The 12,595-nt window shown below is 44.6% G+C and overlaps 1 protein-coding gene and 1 pseudogene across 2 annotated transcripts in view; both read left to right on the plus strand.

The window, feature by feature from the left end:
* ERGIC1 (endoplasmic reticulum-golgi intermediate compartment 1) overlaps nucleotides 1-12,595 on the plus strand; it is a 112,255-nt gene that overhangs the window by 47,765 nt on the left and 51,895 nt on the right. For both annotated transcript variants that reach the window (XM_077137657.1, XM_077137658.1), the window contains exon 2: nucleotides 6,665-6,726. In XM_077137657.1, coding sequence (XP_076993772.1) covers nucleotides 6,665-6,726 — 62 coding nt within the window. The remainder of the gene's footprint in view (nucleotides 1-6,664; nucleotides 6,727-12,595) is intronic.
* LOC143664732 (ubiquitin-ribosomal protein eS31 fusion protein pseudogene) lies at nucleotides 6,733-12,073 on the plus strand (annotated as a pseudogene).

Below are 12,595 nucleotides of genomic sequence, written 5' to 3' on the forward strand. Positions count from 1 at the left end.
GTTAAACCAGCACCTCAAATTCAGATGCCTGCAGGGAGGGAGCAGGCGTGTGTGAAGGAAACAGGCTGAATGGGATTTTCAGTGAACTCTTCCCCCTTTAGCTGTCTCTTTTAATTTCCATTAAATGTCGACATTTTTAAACTTTTCATTTTGAAATGACTTCAGACTTGCAAAAAGAGTTGCAAGAACAATACAGACTGTTCCCATACCCTTTACCCAAGCTTTCCGAAATGTTGCATCTTACATAACCATAATGCAACTATCTCGCCAGGAAACTAACATTGACCCAATATTATTAACCCATCTACAGACGTTATTCAGATTTCGTCATTTCTCCCACCGCTGTCCTTTTCTGGTCCAGGGTCCAATCCAGGATCCCACGTTGATTTCATTGTCATTTGTCTTTAATGTCCTCCAATCTGTGACAGTTCCTCAGTCTTTCCTTACCTTGAATAATGTTAACACTTTTGATGAGTGGTCCCTCTCCTCCCCATCTTTTTGGACAGCTTTATTGAAATGTCACATGTCTTACAAGTCACCTATCTGCAGTGTACAATTCTACAGCTTTTAGTATATTCAGAGTTGCACAACCACCACAACAATCAATTTCAGGCCATTTTTATCACCCCAAAAAGAAACTCTCAATTGCCCTTACTCCAGCCCCTGCAACTACTAATTTATTTTCTGTCTTTATGGATTGCCTACTCTGGACATTTCATATAAATGAATCATACAAGTTATGGCCCTTTGTGTCTGATTTTTTTTCATGTAGCATAATATTTTCAAGGTTCATTCATGCTATAGCGTGTATAAGTATGCCCTTTTTTTCAGTACCAAATAATCTACAGTATGAATGTACCACACGTTGTTTATCCATTCATCTGTTGACGACGCTTGGGTTGTTCTATCTTTTGGCTGTTGTGAATAACGCTGCTATAAGCATTTGCATATCTGTTTGAGTCCCTGTTTTCAGTTTTTTGGTGTGTATAATTGCTGAGTCATATGATGATTTTCACTTCCCTGATGGATAACGTTAAGCATCTTCTCATGTGCATATTGACTATCTGTTTATCTTATTTAGAGAAATGTATAAAGTCCTTTGCCCATTATTAATTAAGAGCTGCTAATTTAGCTTTTAGCTTCTGATACTCTATTTCTTAGGTTTTAAAAATAGTTTTCTTTTAAAATCTGGATGATGTTTGGTACTTAATAAAAACTAATAAAATCTCTACAACTTGAGAAAAAAATCAATTGGCCCATAAAGGTGTTGTCTTTTTTTATTAATTTGTAAGAGCTATCTTTTGTTCTAGATACAAGTCCCTTATCAGATGTATGAGTTGCAAAATTGTCCTTCCATTCTGTGGGTTTCATTCATTTTAAAAATTTTTTTAAAGTAAAACTGTTTATTTAAAGATGGCATCATGTTGTACAAAATAAATCCTAAGGATACCACTAAAAAATTACTACAGCTAATAAACAAATTCAACATAATTGGAGGATATAATATTAACATATAAAAATCAGTTGTATTTCTATAAAGTAGCAATGAACAATCTGAAAATGAAATCAAGAAAATTCTATTCACAATAGCATCAAAAAAAGAATAAGGCACTTAGAAAAATATTCAACAAAAGAAATGTAAGACTTATAAATGGAGCACTACAAAACATTGCTGAAAAACATTAAAAACCTTATAAATGGAAAAACATGCAATCTTCATGGATCAGCACTTAATGTAAGATGGCACTGTTTCCAAAATCTGCATAATTAGCCTAATTCCTATCATAGTAATAGGAGGACATATTTTTGCAGAAATTGGCAAACTAATCAAAGAACCCTGCAGAGTGGAAACAATGTTAAGAAAGAATTATGTTGGAGTCATCACACTTCCCAATTCCAGGATTTAATACTGAGGATGGTAATCTGGACAGTCTGGCTCTGACAGGAGAATTGTACATATCAATGGAATAAATTGAGAGTCCAGAATCATCCCTTACATTTATGGGCCATTGATTTTTTTCTCAAGTTGTAGAGATTTTATTAGTTTTTATTAAGTACCAAACATCATCCAGATTTTAAAAGAAAACTATTTTTACAACCTAAGAAATAGAGTATCAGAAGCTAAAAGCTAAATTAGCAGCTCTTAAAACTGCTGTACATATTAAGTAAAATAATTTCATATATCTAACATACATGGTATTACATTTCTAGGTACAGTTGCATGAAGCATCATTCATTTTTAGTAACTTCAGTGTTTTAGAGAATTTTCATATTTTAGTCTATGAATGCTTTGAATGCTACAGGGAAAAAGAAGCAAAATATATGTTATTTTTAAGATTTCTCACTTGATTGGGCTATTCTGTCCTGTCCACACACATGACAGCATTAGCATTTCATCCTGTACTATATTGAAATACTTTTAATGCAAACTCTCAATAGGAGGTAAAGCATATGCAGTAAGTGGTAAGTCTCGTCTAGCTTCATTCATCTGCTTCACCATGCTTTATTTCATTATATTTGTAAACAAAATGTTTTTTTAATTAAAAAAAATTTTTTAAACATAACATACAAACACAAACATTCTTACCATATGATCATTCCATTCTTGGTATATAATCAGTAACTCACAATGTCATCACATAGTTGTTTATTTATCACCATGATCATTTCTTAGAACATTTGCATCAATTCAGAAAAAGAAATAAAAAGAAAAAAGAAGGGTGGGCCGCGGTGGCTCAGCGGGCAAAGTGCTTGCCTGCTATGCCGGAGGACCTCGGTTCGATTCCCGGCCCCAGCCCATGTAACAAAAACGGAGAAACAGAATACAATAAAACAAGAAAACGTTTAAAAATGTTTCCCTTTCTTCCTTCCTTCCTTCTCTCTGTCTTTCCTTCCTTCTCTCTGTCTTTCCTTTAAAAAAAAAAAAAAAGAAAAAAGAAAAAGACTCATACATACCATACCCCTTACCCTTCCCTCTCACTGATTACTAGTATTTCCATCTACCCAATATATTTTAGCCTTTGTTTTTTTTTTCTATACCCCTTATCACTCCCTTTCATGGATCACTAGCATTTCAATCTACTAAATTTATTTTAACATCACTTTCCCTTATTATTTATTTATTTTTAATCCCTATTTTTTACTCATCTGTGCATACCATAGATAAAAGGAGCATCAGACACAAGGTTTTCACAATCACACAGTCACATTGTGAAAGCTGCATCATTATACAATCATCTTCAAAAACATGGCTACTGGAGCACAGCTCTACAGTTCAGGCACTTCCCTCCAGCCTCTCCAATATACCTTAACTAAAAAGGTGATACTAATAGGATCTTTGAAGATTCTGTTTACAAACAAGTCCACGTCCACGGGACCAGCGTTTACAACGTGAACATGTGTTTGTTGGGAGCATGATTCAATCCATGACACACAGCTTTCCTGTGGGTCCCCGATGGTCACCCTTGCATTAACTGGACCACAATGCAGGGTTGTTAGCTACCTGGGGTGTCCTGAGCCTCCAGGGAACAGCTGCCAATTCACACTTCAGCTGGAAGGGATCTTTTCGATTCCCATAGGTACTCCCTTATTTCACACTTGTGGAAACTGAGGCCTAGCAAGGGTCAGAAATATTTTGCAGGTACAGGGCCATGTCACGGGAGGGCCTAGCCCAGACCCTACCTGCTGCCTTTCCCCTGGCTCCTCACTGCCTGCCTTCGCTTGTTTTTCTAGTCCCCTTAGGAGAGCCCACATGTCCTCCTTCCCCATCCAGACAGCCTAAGATGTGAGGCTGGCCCTGTGCATGCTCAGCTCCACAGGGACTCTCAGCTCAGAAGGTCACAAACTGGCAGCCGCTGGGCCATGTCTGATCAGCAGGTTCATCACATTTGTCCCGTAGAAGATGCGTCCAACATTTGAGAATTGGAAACTTTCACGTAAAAATATTTTACACGGAAGTTTTGCCACCCTTTTGAAAATTCATCAGCTCCCTGGTTCACACCAGCCCCTCCACCCAGCAGTAATCCGCAGGGGCTCAGTGGCAGCTGCTCCTTTTTGTGTTTTCTCCTCGCATTCCCAAATGCGCTGACGTCTGACAGCTTCCCGGGGTGGAACCTGGCTGGCACCCATTGGGACTTGGCTTGGGGCTCAGTCGTGCCCTGGGCCCTTGCTTCTGCCGCCCCCTCCACCTGGAGTGCCTGTCCCTCCACCCACCCGTCACGAGGCTGGGCACCTCTTGTCCTCCTGCAGGAAGGTTCACAGGCTACCCCACGCCAAGCTAGCAGCCCCTTTCTGAGTTCCTCCAACTAGCCCTGTGATGGATGCCACAGCCTTCTTGTTCCCTTGTCTTTGCTTCTAAAACTCCAGGCTCCATGGGGCCAGGGGCTGATTTTTTTTTTCTTTTTCTTTTGATATAATTTTAAACTTACAGGACAATTGCAAAAATAACACAAAACCCATATCAAGAACTTGAACATACCCCCAACTCCCACCACAGGCCCAAGTCCACCAATTTTAACCTGGTGACACATACATCTACCTATTTATTTTCTAAGCATGTGAGAGTAGATTGTATACAGCATGTTCCTTGGACACAGTATGCTTCCAGGTACATTCAGGGGCTGATTTTTATCTCCAAGCCTCTCGTGCTCACAGGAGGGTTTAGTGCATAGTAAGTGCTCTGTAAATGTTAGTCAGATAGGCATTAATCCTAATAACAGTGAAGGCTTGTACGGCACTTCCTGGGTGCCAGGCCTGGCTCTAGGGGTTTCGTGGGCTAAGTTGTTTGCCCCCACCACTACGGGTGAGAGACTTATTGTTGTTACCCCCGCTTTACACACAAAGAAACTAAGGCACAGAGAGGGTAGGTGGTGTGCCCGAGGCCACACAGTGGTGGGGTCAGGTTCGGACCCAGGTAGTGTGACTCTACAGTCCATGCTCCTGACTTCTGATATGGTCCTCAAGGCTAAAGGAATCGGCATTTTCAGTACAAGGGAGGTGAGCAGCTATGGAGAGTTGAGTCAGGTGAACCCCAACCACACTCCTAGCCCCACTTTCTAGTGCCACGCTCAGGAGGCTGCACAGGGGCTGGTGGCTGAGCAGGCAGCAGTCTGAAGAGAAAATGATACTTTTAACTGAGCGATTCACAGGAATTTTTATTCCCCTGAGGTCTGAGGAAATAACACATTTCACGTGAGGTTCGAGTGAGCTCATGGGAACCAAGTATCAGATGTTGCACAAGGTTCCTGCTCAAGGCATTGGGCTTAGCAGGGTCCAGGTTATTTCCCAGTCTCTAAAGAGGAACTGGGGCTCAGGGCTGGGAGGTAGGCTGACTTTTTCCTCTGTTTGGAGCTGTTTGAATTTTTGACGTCAGCATGTTTTTATGCATTAAAATGATAATTATCTCACCCAGATTTTGGTCTCTAAGTACCACTTGCCAATAAGGAGTCAGGGCTCCTTGGAGGAATGACTGTTTCAAGGGCTAGGGCAGGGAGAGTACAAGATGAGCCTGGAACACCTTGGTCCAGAAAGCAAGGAAGTGCTTTAAAAAAAGAAAAAGATGAAGGCATTTCAACAGGGCATAGGAACTGACCTGAAAGAGGTCCCAATGGCCAAAGCTGGAGCAATTCTGAATAACAAAATAAATAATGACGTTCCTGATTTATAACCTAAAGAAAAAAGTCCATGAGTCCGATTGCCGAGCCTTAACTCTAACCCTTGTTTACTTCTGAATTCTTCCGCTAGTCTTCCACTGCACCCCAGAGCCTCCCTCTGCTTCTGGTGGGATCCAGATGGAAAAGAGGCGTTAGCTCTGCTCCTGAAGAGGAAAACCCCATAAGACAGGGAGCAGAACAGCTATGAGCTGATTCTGAGACTGTGGGCTTAGGACAAGATTTTTTTTTCCTTGCCCCCACATGGGCAGGCACCGGGAATTGAACCTGGGTCTCCAGCATGGCGGGCGAGAGCTCTGCCCGCTGAGCCACCGTGGGCAGAATTTTATGTCGCTCCTATGCCTTACAGATACCAACGTTAAGAAAAAACTCTAAGAAACAGGCAGTAGGGGCTAGAGGCGGGGAAGGTGGCAGGTTGTGGCGGGGAGGTGGGGGCAGATCAGGAGGCGGGGTGGAGGCACGGAGACAGGAAAGGGAAGAGGAGGTGGGGAGGTGACGCCAAAAGCAAGAATGCAGCGCAGTTATATAACTCAAGAAAGACTGCGTCTGCCGGTTTCCTTTAGCGTCAGCGTAACACGAGAGGCCTGTGATCATTTCATTCCACAAATATGTACCAGGTGCCTACTATGTGCCGGGCGCCCACGAGAGCCTGGGGACACCACCTGAAGGGGTTCCTGTCCCCGTCGAGGTTATTCTCTGATGGGGCCAGACCCACCGGGAAGTGTAAACAGAGACGAGTAGACAAGGTCATTACCGGGGGTCAGAAGAGTTAGGAAGAAAGTACACGTGGTGCAATCAGAGGACAGTGTGGGGGGCAGGATGTACCATCGGGGGGGCTTCCACAAGCCCTTTTCAAGGAGGTGGCTTGCAAAGGTGGAAGGGGCTAATTCTGGGGAGCGGCGTGTCGTGCCGGCCTGTGTCTCCATTTATTTCCCTGCCACCTCGAGCCCGCGCTTGGTGCCCACCTCACCCCTGATCTCTTCTCTCTCCTGCAGGTTTGACATCTACAGGAAGGTGCCCAAGGACCTTACACAGCCGACGCACACTGGGGCCATTAGTGAGTACACGCTGCTGCTTCCGCCCCCTCCCCAGTCCCTGGGCCATGGAGGAAAAAAGGAAAAGACAGGAGGGAGGGAAGAAATGATGGAAGTTACCGTTTCCTGGGCATCTTGCCAGGCCCTTCATATATTTTCTCGCCTGATCTCTTTCCTCACCGTAGTCCTGCAAGGGGATGCGTGTCATCTGTTTCTAGAAGCATATGCAAGAAATGATTGACAGTAGGAGGGAGAAGAACTTAGGGGTCGGGTGGGAGGCAGCCTGACTTTTCATACCTTTGCAGCAGTTGGAGTTTTTGACGTCAGCATGTTTTTATCCATTAAAACAATAATCATCTCATTCAGATTTTGGTTTCTAAATCCATCCTCTAATAAGGACCCAGGGCTTCTTGAAGAAATGACTGTTTGGAGGGTGAGGGCAAGGAAAATACAAAATGAGCCTGGAATACCTTGTGCCGGAAAGCAAGGAAGTGCTTTTAAAAAAAGAAAACGAAGATGGGGGGCCCTGGAGGTCCCAAAAGAGGTCCCAAGGATCAAAGCTGGAACATTTCTGAGTAACAAAATAAATGCACATTATTGATTTGTAACCCAAAGAATTAAGAAAAAGTCCATGAGTCCATATGATATGTCTCGATTCCCACCCCCTTCCAGAAGGTGGAGCTTAATTCCCCTCTCCTTGAGTGTGGGCTGGTCTTAATAACTCACTTTCAAAGAACAGAGGATGGAAAGGGCAAGTGTAATTTTACTGTGGAGGAACCTGGAGGTACCACCTTAACCAAGTGTTGAGTTCACTGCCATAGCCCAGTGATAAGTCTTGTGATGTCACTGACCGCTAACGTGGTGCCCAGAGAAGGGAACGTGACCTCGTCACTCCTGCTTGTCTTCCCCCAAACCCATACCCCAGCCGAATCATGAGAAAACATTAGACGCACCCAGATTGGGGGACACTCCCCAGAATACCTGGCCAATATTCTTCAAAAGTGACAAAGGCTTATGCAACAATGTAGGTGAACCTTAAAAGACGTCATGCTGAGTGAAATAAACCAGATGCAAAAGGACAGACACTGTATGATCTCACCGTGAATGGAATAGTTTGAATACGCAGACTCATAGAGTCAAAATCTAGGTTACCAGGGGATGGGGCAAGGGTTGGGAATGGGGCGTGGATGCTTAAATTGTACAGAACTTGCATTTGGGTGATGAAAAAGTCTTGGTGATGGGAGGGTGATGGTAACACAACATTGCAAATGTAATTAACGCCACTAAATTATATATTTGAATATGGTTAAATGGGGAAATTTTAGATTGCATATGTTGTTAGAATACAATTTTTTGTTTTTAATAACAAGAAAAGTCAGAGAAACTGTCACAGATTAGAGATTTAAGGAGACTAAATGCCTTCGGGCCTGTATCAAGGCCCAGAAAAGGGACAGAGAGAAAACTGGTGAAATCTGGATCGAGTCCCTCAGTGGTATTGTACCACTGTTCGTTTCTTCGTTTTGACAAATGTCCCATGAGCATGTGAGAGGTTAATATTCAGGGAAGCTGGGTGAAGAGTGTCTGGCAACTCTGCCCTATCTTTGCAACTCACTGAATTCGACAATAAAAGGTTTATTTTTTAAAAATTAATAATGATCAGAACCAAACCCAAATTACCCTGTAAGCAGGGCTGCTTTTGCCTCATTTTTCCAGATGAGAAAATGAGCTCGGAGAAGGGAAGGGACTTGTCCCAAGTTTCACAGTTCCCAGGAGGTAGAGCTGGGACTCAGACACGGGCACCTCTCACCCCACCGCCCCATCCTCTCTGGCTCTTGGGGTGGGAGAGGGACCCTCCTCCGTGTCTGTCTAAGCCCTGCCACCTGAGCAGGGCCTGAGGCTTAGCAGTCAGATTGGAGTGAGGTGCTGCCCCCCCCAGGATAGACCATTCCCAGGTAGGCAGGTGACCTCAGGTATTCCCCCCATCGAAGGGCGGGGTATTAAAGCTGAGGATGCTTCTTGGACCCCAGGGGTTCCACATCCACGTGGCAGGAAGCCCATTCATTCAGGCTCTTGGCTCAGATAGACCTGAGTTATTTCTCCCACCCAGGAGCTGTGTGACCTTGGGCAAGTCATATCACCTCTCTGAGCCCCAGTTCCAGATCTAGGATCAGGTGAGGCCATTTCGGGCAAGTGCGGGGCCCGGCCTCAGTCTGGGGGGGCATTCCCATAAGGGCCCACGGACACCGTGCAGCTTTAGCCAAGGGAAAGAGCTTAAGGGGAGTGTGGAGATGAAAAGGGCTTGTTTGCCTATTGGTTTAACTAGTTTAGGGACCTTGTTAAAAAAAAAGAAATCCAAATGAGGCTTCCTCCCCCCTTCTGCCACCAACTAACACTCAAACCTCTTTCCCCTTCTCAACCTTGCAGTCTCTCCTGTGACAGCGATGTTTAACACTGAGGTGTTGTTTCCCTCTAGACTCTTTTAACAGGTATTCAGGCTTTGATAGGCCTTTATCATTGCTTTAAACACAGAGCGTGATGAACTATGCATATGCGTTGTGTGCCTTCCAGTTTCCAGTTCTAGCCTGGACACGTGGAGACCACCCTGCCCGCCCCCACATGCATTCTTTTAACTGTGTCATTCCACTTTCTGGCTGATTCCTGGTTTATGTAACTAGCCCCAGAGGGTGGATAATCCCTATTCTAATTTTTTTGCTCATGTAGACATCCTGGTACATAGGTTTTTGTATCCTTGTACAGTTATCTCTGTTAGATGTATCTCCTAGGAAAAGAACGCTGGGTCAGAGGTATGCATTTTAGAATTTTAAAGGAACTACCAAATGGCCCTCCAGGGATATTGTCCGCTTTGCAGTCCTGACCACAATGCTGAGACAGCGTGTTTCCTTATGCCGGAGGAAAGGCGTGGGGCATAGGAAGCCAGCCCTTAGCTACTGTTTAGTGAACAAATATTTATGAACTAGGTACTGGGGCCAGGCTCCATGCCAAGTGCTGGGAACACATTGATGAATGGGCTTTGCTCTTTGTCCTTGAAGAGCTCAGGGCCAAAGCGGGGCAGGCGGGCGCATAAACACGCCATTTCATTACGTCATGATAAGTGCTATTCATAACTGAAGGAAAGGGCAAGGGCATTGGAGACTTGCAGATTGGGGTTTGAGTTTTGGCTTCTCCCTTTATGTTGCTGTGTGACCTTAGACAAACTCCTTGACCTCTCTGAGCTTTGTGTCCTGAGTCCAGTCCTCCTTGTGCTTGCTTCCCTAGGTTTTCCACTAGCAGGCATTTTCCCATCTCCATTCCAGAGAGAGTTAGGACTTTGGGACATGTCTGTAAGCATGGAAAGGAATACAGCTAGAAGACCTGGACTTGTCCAAGTTGGCATCGATCTGCTATCCGGGACCTGAGTCAGTTTCAGAAGAAGTCTGGCCCAGAGAACCTTAGAGTCTTGCCCAAACATGGACTGAAAACCTCATAAGCCTGCAGTATCAGAAGGCCTTTCTGGTTGAATACCTTCTACCTGCCTTCCTGTTTTCATTCATTCAGTCAACTATGTGCTGTACCTTCTCTGAGCCAGGCCCTGTACTAAAGCCTGAAGCCACGGGTAATGTTGAGACACTCCCAGTCTGGAGATGAGAGTAGAGGGAGCAGACACAGTGGAGAATGACTGGTGCTATTGCACATGTGGGTTTTTGCAGAGCCAACTCTGCACTAATTCTGTCTGCCTTGGCCAGGCTTTGGTCCAAGCCTTGTATGGAGCACACAGATCTCAGAAGAGGCCTTCCCTTCCCCGTGCATTCTATCTCCGGTCTGGACAGAGCTAGAACTTTGGGGCATGCCTGAGAGCACGGGGCAAGGAATGCAGCTAGAAGACCCAGTCTGGTCTAAGTCGGCACTGACATTCAGAATGCCTCCCTATTTTGTACCTGTTTCTTGTCATAGCATCCAATGGACTGTTGGGGTGTGCGGTTGGTGAGAATGATTTCTGAATTTGGGGTTCTGTATGATACTGTTCAGAAAAGGTGCCTGATTCCAGGAGAAGGGTATCTTCCCTACCTGGTGGGATTCTTTCCTGGGAGGTATAATAACGCAGTTTGCAGGTGAAAAAGAGTGGAAAAGGACATGAGCCAGGAAATTTGGACTTATAACTCATCTTCTCCAATGGATCTGCTCAGCAGCTGGAGTAGACATTTGGAATTAAATTACTAAGCCATTAAAAAAAATACAAACCCGGATGTGACAACCACTACAAATAAACTGATGCAAAGCTACTCAGACCTAGACTGCAGAATGCGAAAGCGTAGTGTACCACGTGAGATACCACCGTACACCCACTGGAATGGCTTTAATGAAAATAAGTGCTGGCAAGGATACGGAGAAATTGAAACCCTTGTACATGGCTGATAGGAATGTAAAATGGTGCAGCCGCTGTGGAAAACAGTTTGGTGGTTCTTCAGAAAGTTGAACATAGAATTACCATATGACCTCGCAGTCCTGCTGTAGGTAAATACCCAAGAGCATTGAAAACAGCCATCTGCATAGCAGCTTGTTCATGAGTGATCATAGCAGCATTATTGACAATAGCCCAAACGGATAAATCCATGTATCTGTTGAAAGATGAAATGTCCAGAAAGCAGATGAGAGGTTGCCAGGGGGCAGGAAAGGGGGGAATGGGGAGTGATGACTTAATGGGTACAGGATGTTTTTATTGGGGTGATGGAAAAAGGTCTGAGACTAGAGAGAGCTGGTGGGTGAACAACATTGTGTATCCGTAGATGCCACTGAATTGTAGGTTTTAAACCGCGTATGGATCTCCGATCTGCCATCTGCAGTGGAGCTGCCGCCAAGGTGCAAATCTTTATAAAAACCCTGATGGGAAAGAAAATGACTCTTAAGGTTAAACCTTTGGATACGATAGAAAATGTGAAAGCCTAGATCCAGGATAAGGACGGAATGCCTCCTGATCGGCAGAGACTGGTTTTTGCTGGCAAGCAACCGGGAGATGGATGCACCTTGTCTGACAGCAGCATGCCAGAGGAGTCTGCTTTTTGTCTTGGGTTGAGGTTGCATGGTGGTGCTGCAAAAAGGAAGCAGTCCCACAGTCCTTCCCAAGAGCACTGGAAGAAGAGTAAGCATAAGAGAAAGAAGGTTAAGCTGGCTGTCCTGAAAAACTATAAGGTGGATGAGAATGGCAACATTAGTTGCCTTCATCGAGAATGCCCTTCAGATGAATGTGGGGCTGGAGTTTTTATGGGCAGCCACTTTGGCAGACATTATTGTGGCAGGTGTTGTCTGACTTAGTGCTTCAATAACCCGAAGATAAATAATTGCATGTGGATTAATAAAAAAAACATGAACTAATTTTTTAAAAAAAAAAGCATATGTGGATTTCACTATAATAAAAAAAAATGGTGTTTAGAAAGGTTGTGTACAGGATGCTGCTATTTGCGTACAGCTTAAAGGATATAGACACGTAGGCGTCTGTGCCCACTGGATTCAGCAAGGCCGCACGGCGCTGCACCCAACAGTGTGGCCTCTGGGCAGGACCCTGGCGATCAGGAGTGAGACAGAAGCTTACACAACATCCCTTTTTAGGTGGCTTGATTCGTTTGTTTAAATCGTAGACATGTCCTACCTATTCCCCAAATAAATGAAATCCTTAAACGCTGCCCCATACCCCTTTTCCCACTAGAAGAATTTGGAAGTCATTCTAGCCCCTCCCCACGTCTTGTGTAGTTGGAGAGATCTGGTGAGGCCTCTAGGGGTGTCCGAAACTTCACCCTGAGTCTGAGGTCTTGGGGTTCCTTTCCCTGGGACCCTGGCTGTAGAACAGGCAGGCGCCCATCCTACCACCTCCACCCAGGCTCCCTTTCCATGCCCCTG

The sequence above is a fragment of the Tamandua tetradactyla genome, chromosome 20 (assembly GCF_023851605.1).
Source record: "Tamandua tetradactyla isolate mTamTet1 chromosome 20, mTamTet1.pri, whole genome shotgun sequence".
NCBI lineage: Eukaryota > Metazoa > Chordata > Mammalia > Pilosa > Myrmecophagidae > Tamandua > Tamandua tetradactyla.